Source organism: Arachis ipaensis, chromosome B02 (assembly GCF_000816755.2).
Source record: "Arachis ipaensis cultivar K30076 chromosome B02, Araip1.1, whole genome shotgun sequence".
NCBI classification, from domain to species: Eukaryota; Viridiplantae; Streptophyta; class Magnoliopsida; order Fabales; family Fabaceae; genus Arachis; species Arachis ipaensis.
Genome location: NC_029786.2, coordinates 30,607,086 through 30,622,445, shown reverse-complemented (window position 1 = coordinate 30,622,445; position 15,360 = coordinate 30,607,086). Strand labels below are relative to the sequence as shown.

Sequence of the window (15,360 nt, the reverse complement as noted above, 5' to 3'; positions counted from 1 at the left end):
ATTTATACATAAATATATTATTTTATTGAAAATGTTATTTGTACACTACTTTTCAGCCATCAATTCAGCCACTCTCACTAAAATACACTAAAAAATACGGTTACATATAAGAATCAGAGCTAATACACTACCTTCATCGTGTCAAAAATCTCGTCTCTGCACAATCGCAATTTCTTTTCCTCTCTGCCGAGAGGGTTCCATTGCTTGCACCTCACTTTTCTTCTCTTCGATCGCGCCAACCTCACTCCTCGCTTTCTTCTCTTCTCCACGCTTCCCTCTGCTTTGCTTCGATCCCGCAGTTCACAAAAGCTCTTCTCAGCGCCGTTTTTTGGTTCTTATTATCTTAGGGTTTTGATTATAACTTTTGATTCAATGGAATCCATAAGCTCGAATGATGAGGTTCGTGTTTAATTTACTTCATATGTTAATTTTTTATTCTTGATTTGATTTTAATTTTTTGATTATCCATGTTTTATTCCTGATTTGATTTTAATTTTGTTGATTATCTAGTTATGCAAATGCTACTAATTTGGCTTATACTTCTGATATGTGGCTTCATTATATCATTTAAGTCATTTTACATCATGTACGTTATGTGATTACATCTTGAAAAATTTATGTTATAAATTTGTGTAATGAGAAAAATGTTTAGCTTCTGGAGTGGAGTCAAATTGGTAGTTTACATGTTTAAAATTTCTACATTTGCTTAGATCAGATGATGATGCTGATTCTATGAATGTGTGAGGGTTTAGTTCTATATTTGACTATTGAGTTTGATTATCTTGTTTACTGAATTTGATTATATTCAGGTTCAGTACTATATTTGACTACTGAGTTTGATTCCATTAATCTCTAACTACTAATTTGTCTTGTAGAGTGTTTTTATACCTGATTTGATTTTAAATTTCTGATTATCTATGTTTTAGGTTGTTCCAAGCATAGGAATGACATTCCCCTCTGTGAAAGATTATGAAACTTTTTATACCAATTATGCAAAGAGGGTTGGTTTTTCATGGAATATAAGAACTACTAAGTGGAATCAAAATAGACAGATTACATATCAAATCTTAGTATGTTCTAAAGCTGGTTATCAAAGATCAAAAATTGATCCACTAAAGAAGACAAATCTAACTTCCGAGCAAAATTGTAAAGTTAGGATTATTGTGAAAAAGGACAAGAAGCTGGAATATGTGTTAACCTTTGTGAATAACCAGCACAATCATGTTATTAGTCCTAGCATGGCAAACACTCTGAGAAAGAATAGGGAACTAAGCTTGCATGCCAAATGGATAGCTGAGATCAATGATCAAGCTGGTGTTACAATGAGAAACAGATATCAGAGTTTAGCAACTACTGCTGGTGGCTATGATAAATTGACTTTTAATGAGAAAGATCTTCGGAATCATGTAGCAAAAAGTGTTAGAGTCATACAAGATGAGGGGGATGCGCAATCATTAATGCAGTATTTTCATAGGATGCAACAACAAAACCGCAACTTCTTTATGAAGTTAAATTGGACGAGCAACATCTCATAGAGCATGCTTTATGGGCTGATGCTAGAAGTCGTGCTGCTTATGAGCACTTTGGCGACGTTGTGAGCTTTGATATGACGTACCTAACAAATAGGTACTACACCACAATTATATATTTCAAGTTAATTATATGTACTCTGGTTTTTGTATTTGATGTATAGGGATAGGTAGAATAGAATGAATTTGCTGTTGTTGTGCATGATATATTGAGTTTGATTATGTACTCTTGTTTTTGCATATGTTTGATGTATAGGGATAGGTAGAATAGAATGAATTTGTTGCTGCTGCTGTGCATGATATACTAAGTTTGATTGTTTGATTATGTACTCTTATTTTTGCATATGTTTGATGTATAGAGATAGGTAGAATAGAATGAATTTGTTGCTGCTGCTGTGCATGATATACTAAGTTTGACTGTTTGATTTAGTCAGTTTGATTATGTACTCTTGATTTTATTATAGGTATGATATGCCTTTTGCCTCATTTGTTGGGGTTAACCACCATGGCCAATCATTGCTACTTGGCTGCGTTATTCTTTCATGCGAAGAAGAGAGTTCCTTTGTTTGGTTATTTGATTGTTGGATACGATGTATGGGTGGCAAGCCGCCTATTGGCATATTAACGGATCAATGCAAAGCTATGCAAAATGCCATTGAAAAATCATTGCCAATGACACAATATCGATGGTGTATTTGGCATATCTTGAAGAAAATTTCAGAAAAATTAGGAGCATGCAAGCAATTTAACGAGATTAGTGCTGATATGACACATATTGTGTGGGAGTATAGGTCTAAGGAAGCATTTGAGAGCTCTTGGACTGATTTTATCAATATATTCAGTTTACATAATAATTGGTTAGCAGGTATTTATGAGTTTGATTATCTTATATCTACTGTTTGATTATTCATCATTTATTAATCAAAATACCTTACAAGTTTGATTATGCCCATTTTATGGTTTCAGGTTTGTACGAAGAACGTGACAAGTGGGTCCTAATTTTTCTTAGTAATAGTTTTTGGGTAGGCATGAGTAGCACTCAAAGGAGTGAAAGCATGCATTCATTTATGAAGGGCTACCTAACCTCAAAGAGCAACTTGCAACAATTTGTAACACAACATGACAACTGTCTTGTAAATAAAGCTCAAAAAGAATATGAATTGGATGCTGCCAGCTTCAATACTATTATCCCTTGTGCTACTGCCTCTGCTATTGAAAAACTATTTCAAAAGGAATATTCTCATGCAAAGTTTAATGAGCTTCAAAAGGAGTTTAGAGCAAAGGCTAATTGCTTTTCAACAAAAGAGCATGAACAGGGATATATTGTTACTTACAAGGTTATAGAAGAGATTGAGAATGGTGATAAGATGTTTGATTCTATGTATGAGGTGTTGTTTGATTCTTCAACTTCAGATGTTTCTTGCCAATGCCATCTTTTTGAGTCAAAGGGAATCTTATGCTGCCATACTCTTTCAGTCCTTGGTCTTGTAAGAGTGAAGAAATTGCCAAATAAGTACATTCTTGATCGGTGGAAGAAAACTTTAAAGCACAAGCACATAGCATCAAGTGTAGCCATGATCCAAGCCGTTTAGATCCCGTAAAGAAACGTTGTGATGAGATGTGCAAGTAATTTTATAATATTACTGAAGTAGCCGCTGCATCCAAGGAGCTCACCGAGACCGTACATCGTATACTAGACTCAGTTTGGGTTTTGTTGGTGGAACCAAAGGTTTCTTCAATGGATAATGTAGATAATCAAAATTTGAATGAGGTAGATAAAAATGTAAATGATTTAGAGATTCACAACCCCCAACAAGTATCACGAAAAGGTCGTAGGCGTAAGAAAAAGGCTTCAATCTACTGTAGAAAAAATTGTTGAACAAGGTAGGAAAAAGCATACAAAGAATGTGAAAGAGAGATTACAGGCAAGTTCAGTGTTTGATTAGTTTTATTATTATTGCTAAGATGCTTTATTATCACTTTATTGATTGCTATTTTTTTTTTTGTTTTTTAGCCACTTGTGGAGTTACCTTCAGAGTTGAGCATTACCTCTAACTAACCATATGGCTTTGTATCCTTGTTGAACTCAATGCAACAAAATCACCATTTGAAAGAATAATAGTTTTATTTCTTTTTGTAATAGATTTATTACATGTTGCAATGGAACTCTTGCATTTTTTTCCTTTGTAATAGATTTTTGTAACCAAAATTAGTTTATTGCTAGCTTCTTATGTTACGTAACAGGAAGTATGATTTTGCCTAAGCTTAAGTTTTCAATGTTCTCTGATGGTGCAAGATCTCCTACCTATTAAGAAGCTTACTTTTTTTAAGAAAAGTTTTCAGTAAACGTGTATAATCAAACTCAGTAGTCGAATATAGCACCGAACTTGACTACAATCAAACTCAATAAACATATATAATCAAACTCAGTAGTCAAGCACTGAACCTGAGTATAATCAAACTCAATAAACATGTATAATCAAACTCAGTAGTCAAATATAGCATTGAACCTGAATATAATTAAACTCGGTAAACATGATAATCAAATTTAGTAGTAAAAAAATTGCTAACATGATAGTCAAATTCAGTAGTAAAAATTCAGTAGAAAATTTATATAATCAATTCTTTTCCCCTCGATGTGTCCTAAATTTTCTCGGACTTTTTTTCTTTCATCTCCAATTATTCTTTCTAAGGTTCCCGTCCCAACATTTGCATATGGACTAACTTGGGAGGCTCCTAGTTTTCTTTGTCTTGGTGCTTTTGCCTCTTTCGGGGTATCCAAAGCTTTCTTTTTTTTTTTCTTTCTTTCCTTTTTATTGGCAATCTTTGGGAATTGATAACCCTTTGCTAGCTCCAAAATATTAGTTCGGCAATCATTTTGTGGGCATAGAAGTATTTGCATGATGATATTCTTCCTTAATCTATGGCAATCATCCTGTTATTCAAATCAAACTATACACACCAAACAAATTCAACAACCAAATTCAGCAAGCAAAATCCAATGAAATTTACCAAATAATGCACATGTTTTAGAAAGAAACTTACATTAGTCCATTGTGACATGGCTTTGGATGGTTCCCAAAATTCCATCCATTTCATTACAAACAAACCACAATCATGCAAATTTGGTTGTTTGGGTACGTCCATATATTCAATTGTTGGAGTTGAGGGGGTTTGAACATATGCAGGATCCACAATTGCTAACATGTTGTCAAGATAACTTGCCTATTAAAAAATGTCATAAAATTGTCAAAGTTATATGATAATCAAATATCAAGACCTAAATAAAAGTTGTTATAACAAAATAAACTTACAACATATTGATCTATTTCATCCTGTTCAACAGTTTCAGATGTGAACAACGGGTCGAGGACGTAAAAATTGTTATTACAAACATCTAATGCATATAACCACCAATGACGGTTATAGTAAAAGGGTAAGAAAATAAGTTTTCTTCCTCGCATCTTAATTTTATCAAAATTAGGGATCCTAGATATGTCAGCTGATGTATAACTCTTCCCACCCTGCCCATCTTTATAAAAAATCAACAGCTGCAATTAGAATCAAATTGGTCATAAATTAGAATAGAACAAAATCTGTCAAATAAAAAAAAAGAAGAGATACATAATAAAATTTCTTACCGCTGGGGTCTGAATTCATGCAATATATATCATTCTTGAATCTTGTTTGTGGTGACTCATTAAGCATGCATGAATAATAGTTGACCACCTTAATACAAGCAAAGCAAACAATTAATAACCAAATAATCAAATTCAAGAATAAAATAAATACTTTATACTAAATAAAATATTTCGTGTTACTAATCCAATTATCTATTTCATTTCGTGGCTTCATTGTTTGTGCATTAGTCCTTTTAAGGAAGACATTGTGCTGGTCACTAAATATTGCCACAATCTCCTCTTCATCTTTCCTTTCGTACATCACCTACTCGTATAATTTTTCACTCATATTAGCATCTAACATTAATTCCTCAACAATTGGTTTTGACACTTCTATTGGCACATCTATTGTTTGATTTAGGGATGGTGTCTTTGAACCCAACACTTGTTGGGTTGGAACATCAATTGAATCCAAGGTCATAGGTATTGGAGGTATTGGAGGTGTTGGATGGTGCACGAAATTGTGATTCGCACTTTTCACAACTCCGCACAACTAACCAGCAAGTGCACTGGGTCGTCCAAGTAATACCTTACGTGAGTAAGGGTCGATCCCACGGAGATTGTTGGCTTGAAGCAATCTATGGTTATCTTGTAAATCTCAGTCAGGAGATTAATTATGATTATCAGTTCAAATTGCGAAAAATAAAAGAGCATGAAATAAATACTTGTTATGCAGTAATTGAGAATATGTTAGAGTTTTGGAGATGCTTTGTCTTCTGAATCTCTGGTTTCCCCCTGTCTTCCTCTTCACGCACGCAAGGTTCCTCCTATGGAAAGTTGTGTGTTGGTGGATCACCATTGTCAATGGCTACCATCCGTCCTCTCAGTGAAAATGGTCCAGGTGTGCTGTCACCGCACGACTAATCATCTGTTGGTTCTCACTCATGCTGGAATAGGATCCATTGATCCTTTTGCGTCTGTCACTACGCCCAACCCTTGTGAGTTTGAAACTCGTCACAGTCATTCAATCCCTGAATCCTACTCAGAATACCACAGACAAGGTTTAGACTTTTCGGATTCTCACGAATGCTGCCAATGGATTCTAGCTTATACCACGAAGATTCTGATTAAGGAACCCAAGAGATATTCATTCAATCGAAGGTAGAATGAAAGTGGTTGTCAGGCATGCGTTCATAGATTGAGAATGGTGATGAGTGTCACGGATCATCACATTCTTCATATTGAAGTGCGAATGAACATCTTAGATAGAAACAAGCGTGTTTGAATAGAAAACAGAAATAATTGCATTAATTCATCAAGACACAGCAGAGCTCCTCACCCCCAACAATGGAGTTTAGAGACTCATTCCGTAGAGATACAATGTCAAAATGTGAAAAATGTCATGCAGTCCAAAATAAATCTCTAAAAGTTGTTTAAATACTCTACTAGTAACCTAGGTTTACAGAAAATGAATAAGCTATGATAGATAGTGCAGAAATCTACTTCTGGGGCCCACTTGGTGTGTGATGGGGCTGAGACTTGAGCTTTACACGTGCCTAGGTTGTTTTTAGAGTTAAACACCAGGTTGTAACCTATTTTGGGCGTTTAACTCCAACTTGTAACCTGTTTCTGGCGTTTAACGCCAGAATGCAACATGGAACTGGCGTTGAACGCCAGTTTACGTCATTTATCCTTGAGCAAAGCATAGACTATTTATATATTGCTGGAAAGCCCTGGATGTCTACTTTACAACGCAATTGAGAGCGCGCCATTTGGACTCCTGTATCTCCAAAAAATCCATTCCGAGTGCAGGAAGGTCAGAATCCAACAGCATCAGCAGTCCTTTTTCAGCCTGAATCAGATTTTTGCTCAACTCCCTCAATTTCAGCCAGAAAATACCTGAAATTACAGAAAAATACACAAACTCATAGTAAAGTCCAAAAATATGAATTTTGCCTAGAAACTAATAAAAATATACTAAAAACTAACTAAAACATACTAAAAACTACATGAAATTACCCTCAAAAAGCGTATAAAATATCCGCTAATCATTGGAGGAAATTCAACTCCAAGGTCGAAGCTAGGCATTGATGGCGAGTGTGTTTTCTTTTCATTCCGGCTGTGGATAATGCATGGAAAAGCAAGGATGTAATTGATAAACCACTATTTTATGGTTTATCTTGTGCTCAATTGAGTGGTTTTTCTCAAGTCCTTGCACACTTATTCATATCATTTGCATGATTTTACAATCCCTTCCCAATCTTGTTCTATGATTGAAAACTTGCTTCCTAAGCCTTTAAATTGTTTATTTTAATTCCTCTATATACCATTCGATGCCGTGATCTGTGTGTTAAGTGTTTTCAGGCTATATAGGGCAGGAATGGCTCAGAGGATGGAAAGGAAGCTTGCAAAAATGGAAGGAGCACAAGAAATGAAGGAGACAACCAGCGAGAAGCGATGTGCACGCATGGCTTACGTGTGTGCGTGAATTGGATATTTGCACAGCGACGCGTGCGCGTACCTGACGCGTACGCGTGACTGACGCGTACGCGTGACATGTGCCACGTGCAGAAAATGCAGAAACCACTGGGGGCGATTTTGGGCTGAGTTTGGACCCAGTTTTTGGCCCAGAAACACAGACTAGAGCCAGGGGACAAGCAGAGACTCAACACACATCGACACATTCTCATTCGTATAGTTTTTAGTTTTAGTTTTGAATCTTAGAGAGAAATTACTTCTTTCTCTAGGTTTCCTTCACATTCATAGTTTTAGAGTTTTATGCTTTTACTTTGGATATTGAGAAGAGTTACTACCTCCGTTGAAGTTTCCATTATTCTAGTTTGTTTCCTTATTCCTTTACTCTTTTTAATCGCCCATTAACCCTATTTAGATACGTATGTTTATGATTTTGGAATTATTTAATGCAAAGAACTATTTTTATTTTTAATTAATTTCCTGTTATTATTTTATTTGAATTTTCATGTCTTCTTTTCTTCCCCAATTATCATTTATGAAAATGGCAATCATGTCAATGGAGTAGACTCCCAACTTGACTTGGGAGTTGATTAAAAGGAGACACTTGAGTTGGAATACTCAAGTGTTGATTTTAATTGGAAATTGTTGGCCAATTCTCTAGTCACTAACGCTAATCCTTTCATAAGGAGATGATTAGGACTTGTGAATAAGATTTAGCTCAATTACTTGATTTTCCTTTATTCGGTAAGGGTTAACTAAGTGATAAGCGGATAATTTATACGCTTTTTGGCATTGTTTTTAGTATGTTTTTAGTAGAATCTAGTTACTTTTAGGGATGTTTTCATTAGTTTTTATGTTAAATTCACATTTCTGGACTTTACTATGAGTTTGTATGTTTTTCTGTGATTTCAGGTATTTTCTGGCTGAAATTGAGGGACTTGAGCAAAAATCAGATTCAGAGGTTGAAGAAGGACTGTTGATGCTGTTGGATTCTGACCTCCCTGCACTCAAAATGGATTTTCTGGAGCTAAAGAACTCAAAATGGCGCGCTTCCAATTGCGTTGAAAAGTAGACATCCAGGGCTTTCCAGAAATATATAATAGTCCATACTTTGCCCAAGTTTAGACGACGCAAACTGGCGTTCAACGCCAGCTCTCTGCCCAATTCAGGCGTCCAGCGCCAGAAACAAGTTGCAAAGTGGAGTTCAACGTCCAAAATGGCACAAAAGCTGGCGTTCAACTCCAAGAATGACCTCTCCACGTGTAGACTTCAAGCTCAGCCCAAGCACACAACAAGTGGGCCCCGGAAGTGGATTTATGCATCAATTACTTACTTCTGTAAACCCTAATAGCTAGTTTATTATAAATAGGACCTTTTACTATTGTATTAGATATCTTTGATCAGTTGTATGCTATCTTAGATCACGTTTTATAAGTTTGGTGTCAATTGCATACTCATCTTGCATTTTTCAAAAATTTTCATGCATTCATAGTGTTCTTCATGATCTTCAAGTTGTTCTTGGTAAGTCTTCTTGTTTGATCTTTGCATTTGCAAGTTTGGTGTCTTTTCTTGTTTTTCATATGCATTCTCGAATTCTTAGTGTCTAAGCATTAAAGAATTCTAAGTTTGGTGTCTTGCATGTTTTCTTTGCATTAAAAATTTTTCAAAAATATGTTCTTGATGTTCATCATGATCTTCATAGTGTTCTTGGTGTTCATCTTGACATTCATAGCATTCTTGCATGCATCACATGTTTTGATCTAAAATTCTCATGCATTGCATAATTTTCATGTTTTTCTCTCTCATCATTAAAAATTCAAAAATCAAATCTTTTTTTCAATTTTTTTTAGTTATTTTCGAAAATTTCAAAAATATTTTCAAAAATCTTTTTCTTAATTTTACATCATATTTTCGAAAATAACATCATCGATTAATGTTTTGATTCAAAAATTTCAAGTTTGTTACTTACTTGTTAAGAAAGATTCAAACTTTAAGTTCTAGAATCATATCTTGTGATTTCTTGTGAATCAAGTCATTAATTGAGATTTTAAAAATCAAATCTTTTTCAAAAACTAATTTCTATCATATCTTTTTAAAAATATCTTCTTATGTTATCTTTTTCAAAATTTGATTTTAAAATATCTTTTCTAACTTCCTATCTTCTTATCTTTTCAAAATTGATTTTCAAATTTGTTTCAACTAACTAACTAACTTTTTGTTTGTTTCTTATCTTTTTCAAAACTACGTAACTAACTCTCTCTCTCTCTAATTTTCGAAAATATCTTCCCCCTTTTTCAAAATTTCTTTTTAATTAACTAATTATTTTAATTTTTTATTTTTGTTTTCGAAAATTTCTAACCTTTTTCAAAAACTATTTTCAAAAATCACTAACTCTTTTTCAAAAATTATTTTCGAAAATCCTCTCCCTCTCTCATCTTATTCTATTTATTTATTCATCTACTAACATCTCTTCCTCACATCACTCACCAAATTCGAACCCCCTCTTCTATCTGTGTTCGAATTTTTTCTTCTTTTCTTCTTCTACTAACAATAAGGAACCTCTTTACTATGACATAGAGGATTCCTCTTCTTTTCTTTTTCTCTTCTCTTTCTTATGAGCAGGGACAAAGAAAAAGGCATTCTTGTTGAAGCTGATCCAGAACCTGAAAGGACTCTGAAGAGAAAACTAAGAGAAACTAAATTACAACAATCCAGAGACAACCTTATTGAAAATTTCGAACAAGTAAAGGAGATGGCAGCCGAACCCAACAACAATAATGCAAGGAGAATGCTTGGTGACTTTACTGCACCTAATTCCAATTTACATGGAAGAAGCATCTCCATTTCTGCCATTGGAGCAAACAACTTTGAGCTGAAACCTCAGCTAGTTTCTCTGATGCAGCAGAACTGCAAGTTTCATGGACTTCCATCTGAAGATCCTTTTCAGTTCTTAACTGAATTCTTGCAGATCTGTGATACTGTTAAGACTAATGGAGTAGATCCTGAAGTCTACAGGCTCGTCATGCTTTTCCCTTTTGTTGTAAGAGACAGAGCTAGAGTGTGGTTGGACTCTCAACCCAGAGATAGCCTGAACTCTTGGGATAAGCTGGTCACGGCTTTCTTAGCCAAGTTCTTTCCTCCTCAAAAGCTGAGCAAGCTTAGAGTGGATGTTCAAACCTTCAGACAAAAAGAAGGTGAATCCCTCTATGAAGCTTGGGAAAGATACAAACAGCTGACTAAAAAGTGTCCTTCTGACATGCTTTCAGAATGGACCATCCTGGATATATTCTATGATGGTTTATCTGAGCTATGAAAGATGTCATTGGATACTTCTGCAGGTGGATCCATTCACCTAAAGAAAACGCCTGCAGAAGCTCAAGAACTCATTGACATGGTTGCTAATAACCAGTTCATGTACACTTCTGAGAGGAATCCTGTGAGTAATGGGACGCCTATGAAGAAGGAAGTTCTTGAAATTGATACTCTGAATGCCATACTGGCTCAGAACAAAATATTGACTCAGCAAGTCAATATGATTTCTCAGAGTCTGAATGGAATGCAAGCTGCATCCAACAGTACTCAAGAGGCATCTTCTGAAGAAGAAGCTTATGATCCTGAGAACCCTGCAAGAGAAGAGGTAAATTATATGGGTGAACCTTATGGAAACACATATAATCCATCATGGAGAAATCACCCAAATCTCTCATGGAAGGATCAAAAGCCTCAACAAGGCTTTAATAATGGTGGAAGAAACAGGTTTAGCAATAGCAAGCCTTTTCCATCATCCACTCAGCAACAGACAGAGAATTCTGAGCAGAATCCATCTAGCTTAGCAAATTTAGTCTCTGATCTATCTAAGGCCACTGTGAGTTTCATGAATAAAACAAGGTCTTCCATTAGAAATTTGGAAACACAAGTGGGCCAGCTGAGTAAAAGGATCACTGAAATCCCTCCTAGTACTCTCCCAAGTAATACAGAAGAGAATCCAAAAGGAGAGTGCAAGGCCATTGAATTAATTACCATGGCCGAACCCACAAGAGAGGAGAAGGACATGAATCCCAAGGAAGAAGACCTCCTGGGACGTCCAGTGATCAATAAGGAGCTTCCCTCTGAGGAAGCTAAGGAATCTGAGACTCATCTAGAGACCATAGAGATTCCATTGAACCTCCTTATGCCCTTCATGAGCTCTAATGAGTACTCCTCTTCTGAAGAGAATGAGGATGTTACTGAAGAGCAAGCTGCCAAGTTCCTTGGTGCAATCATGAAGCTAAATGCCAAATTATTTGGTATTGAGACTTGGGAAGATGAACCTCCCTTGTTCACCAATGAACTAAGTGATCTGGATCAACTAACATTGCCTCAGAAGAGACAGGATCCTGGAAAGTTCATAATACCTTGTACCATAGGCACCATGATCTTTAAGGCTCTGTGTGACCTTGGTTCAGGGATAAACCTCATGCCCCTCTCTGTAATAGAGAAACTGGGAATCTATGGGGTGCAAGCTGCTAAAATCTCATTAGAGATGGCAGACAATTCAAGAAAACAGGCTTATGGACAAGTAGAGGACGTGTTAGTGAAGGTTGAAGGCCTTCACATCCCTACTGACTTCATAGTCTTGGATACTGGAAAGGAAGAGGATGAATCCATCATCCTAGAAAGACCTTTCCTAGCCACAGCAAGAGTTGTGATTGATGTGGACAGAGGAGAATTGATCCTTCAATTAAATAAGGACAACCTTGTGTTTACAACTCAAGGATCTCTCTCTGCATCCATGGAGAGGAAGCAGAAAAAGCTTCTCTCAAAGCAGAGTCAACCAAAGCCCCCACAGTCAAACTCTAAGTTTGGTGTTGGGAGGCCACAACTAAACTCTAAGTTTGGTGTTGAACTCCCATATCCAAACTCTAAGTTTGGTGTTGGAGAGTCTCAACAAAGCTCTGCACATCTGTGAGTCTCCATGAGAGCCCACTATCAAGCTATTGACATTAAAGAAGTGCTTGTTGGGAGGCAACCCAATGTTTATTTATCTAATTTTCATTGTTTTTCATGTTTTATTAGGTTCATTATCATGTGGAGTCACAAAATAAATATAAAAATTGAAAACGGAATAAAAAACAGCAGAAGAAAAATCACACCCTGGAGGAAGACCTTACTGGCGTTTAAACGCCAGTAAGAAGCATGTTTTGGGCGTTCAACGCCAGAACAGAGCATGGTTCTAGCGCTGAACGCCAGAAATGGGCAGCATCTGGGCGTTTGAACGCCAGAAATGCACCCTGGAGAAGAGCTGGCGCTGAACGCCCAGAACAAGCATGGTTCTGGCGTTCAACGCTAGAAATGGGCAACAAATGGGCGTTCAACGCCCAGAACAAGCACCAATCTGGCACTGAACGCCCAGAGTTGTGTGCAAGGGCATTTTACATGCCTAAAATGGTGCAAGGTTGTAAATCCTTGAACACCTCAGGATCTGTGGACCCCACAGGATCATCTCAGGATCTGTGGACCCCACAGGATCCCCACCTACCTCCACTCACTCTCTTCTCAATCATCTTCTCTTCCCAATAAACACTCTTCCCCAAAACCCTTCACCAATCACCTCAATCTCTCTTCCCTATCACCACTTCACCACTCACATCCATCCACTCTTCCCCATAAACCTACCTCATAAACTCCACCTACCTTCAAAATTCAAAATCAATTTCCCACCCAAACCCACCCTAAATGGCCGAACCTACCCCCCTCCTCATAGAGGGAGATATCCTCATTGAAGAGGACAAGCCCATCACTAAGAAAAAGATGGAGCAATCAAGAGAGCATAGAGAAGCTCATCATCAAGAAATCCCTGAGATTCCTCAAGGGATGCACTTCCCTCCACAGAACTATTGGGAGCAAATCAACACTTCCATAGGAGAATTAAGTTCCAACATGGGACAATTAAGGGTGGAACATCAAGAGCACTCCACCATCCTTCATGAAATAAGAGAAGATCAAAAAGCAATGAGGGAGGAGCAACAAAGACAAGGAAGAGACATAGAAGAGCTCAAGGACATCATTGGTTCCTCAAGAAGGAAATGCCACCATCACTAAGGTGGATTCATTCCTTGTTCTTACTTTCTCTGTTTTTCGTTTTCTATGTTATGTGCTTATCTATGTTTGTGTCTTCATTACATGATCATTAGTAGTTAGTAACTATGTCTTAAAGTTATGAATGTCCTATGAATCCATCACCTCTCTTAAATGAAAAATGTTTTAATTCAAAAGAACAAGAAGTACATGAGTTTTGAATTTATCCTTGAACTTAGTTTAATTATATTGATGTGGTGACAATGCTTCTTGTTTTCTGAATGTATGCTTGAACAGTGCATATGTCTTTTGAAGTTGTTGTTTAAGAATGTTAAATATGTTGGCTCTTGAAAGAATGATGACTAGGAAACATGTTATTTGATAATCTGAAAAATCATAAAAATGATTCTTGAAGCAAGAAAAAGCAGCAAAGAACAAAGCTTGCAGAAAAAAAAAAAGAATAGGCAAAAAAAAATAGAAAGAAAAAGAAAAAGCAAGCAGAAAAAGCCAAAAGCTCTTAAAACCAAGAGGCAAGAGCAAAAAGCCAATAACCCTTAAAACCAAAAGGCAAGGGTAAATAAAGAGGATCCCAAGGCTTTGAGCATCAGTAGATAGGAGGGCCTAAAGGAATAAAATCCTAGCCTAAGCGGCTAAACCAAGCTGTCCCTAACCATGTGCTTGTGGCGTGAAGGTGTCAAGTGAAAACTTGAGACTGAGAGGTTAAAGTCAAGGTCCAAAGCAAAAAAAGGGAGTGTGCTTAAGAACCCTGGACACCTCTAATTGGGGACTTTAGCAAAGCTGAGTCACAATCTGAAAAGGTTGTGCGCTTCCAATTGCGTTGGAAAGTAGATATCCAGGGCTTTCCAGAAATATATAATAGTCCATACTTTTCCCAAGTTTAGACAACGCAAACTGGCGTTCAACGCCAGCTCTCTGCCCAATTCAGGCGTCCAGCGCCAGAAACAAGTTGCAAAGTGGAGTTCAACGTCCAAAATGGCACAAAAGCTGGCGTTCAACTCCAAGAATGACCTCTCCACGTGTAGACTTCAAGCTCAGCCCAAGCACACACCAAGTGGGCCCCGGAAGTGGATTTATGCATCAATTACTTACTTCTGTAAACCCGAATAGCTAGTTTATTATAAATAGGACCTTTAACTATTGTATTAGATATCTTTGATCAGTTGTATGCTATCTTAGATCATGTTTTGGGGGCTGGCCATTCGGCCATGCCTGGACCTTTCACTTATGTATTTTCAACGGTAGAGTTTCTACACTCCATAGATTAAGGTGTGGAGCTCTGCTGTTCCTCAAAGATTAATGCAAAGTACTACTGTTTTCTATTCAATTCAACTTATTTCGCTTCTAAGATATTCATCCGCACTTCAACCTGAATGTGATGAACGTGACAATCATCATCATTCCCTATGAACGTGTGCCTGACAACCACTTCCGTTCTACCTTAGATTGAATGAGTATCTCTTAGATCTCTTAATCAGAATTTTCGTGGTATAAGCTAGATTGATGGCGGCATTCATGAGAGTCCGAAAAGTCTAAACCTTGTCTGTGGTATTCCGAGTAGGACTCTGGGATTGAATGAATGTGACGAGCTTCAAACTCGCGATTGCTGGGCGTAGTGACAGACGCAAAAGGAGGGTGAATCCTATTCCAGCATGATCGGG

At 36.8% G+C, this 15,360-nt stretch overlaps 2 protein-coding genes across 2 annotated transcripts in view; one reads left to right on the top strand and one right to left on the bottom strand.

Annotated features, from left to right (window-relative positions):
* LOC107627135 (glutathione S-transferase U3-like) overlaps nt 1-137 on the bottom strand; it is a 940-nt gene extending 803 nt beyond the window's left edge. Inside the window, exon 1 of the mRNA XM_016329995.1 lies at nt 132-137. Within this exon, the coding sequence (XP_016185481.1) occupies nt 132-137 (6 nt within the window). The remainder of the gene's footprint in view (nt 1-131) is intronic.
* Nucleotides 373-3,121, top strand: LOC107627133 (protein FAR1-RELATED SEQUENCE 5-like). The gene is made up of 9 exons (XM_016329994.1): nt 373-399; nt 927-1,418; nt 1,475-1,611; nt 1,694-1,699; nt 1,786-1,791; nt 1,889-1,894; nt 1,994-2,218; nt 2,321-2,394; nt 2,496-3,121. Exons 1-9 carry the CDS (start codon nt 373-375, stop codon nt 3,119-3,121), a joined length of 1,599 nt encoding a protein of 532 aa, XP_016185480.1.

Excerpts from the sequence above, each read along its gene's own strand:
- LOC107627133 (XM_016329994.1), top strand. The coding sequence starts at position 373 with ATGGAATCCATAAGCTCGAATGATGAG. Across the intron at positions 1,419-1,474 it reads GGAATCATGTAGCAAAAAGT|GATGCAACAACAAAACCGCA; the intron begins GTTAGAGTCATA and ends GTATTTTCATAG. Across the intron at positions 2,219-2,320 it reads CCAATGACACAATATCGATG|GTCTAAGGAAGCATTTGAGA; the intron begins GTGTATTTGGCA and ends GTGGGAGTATAG.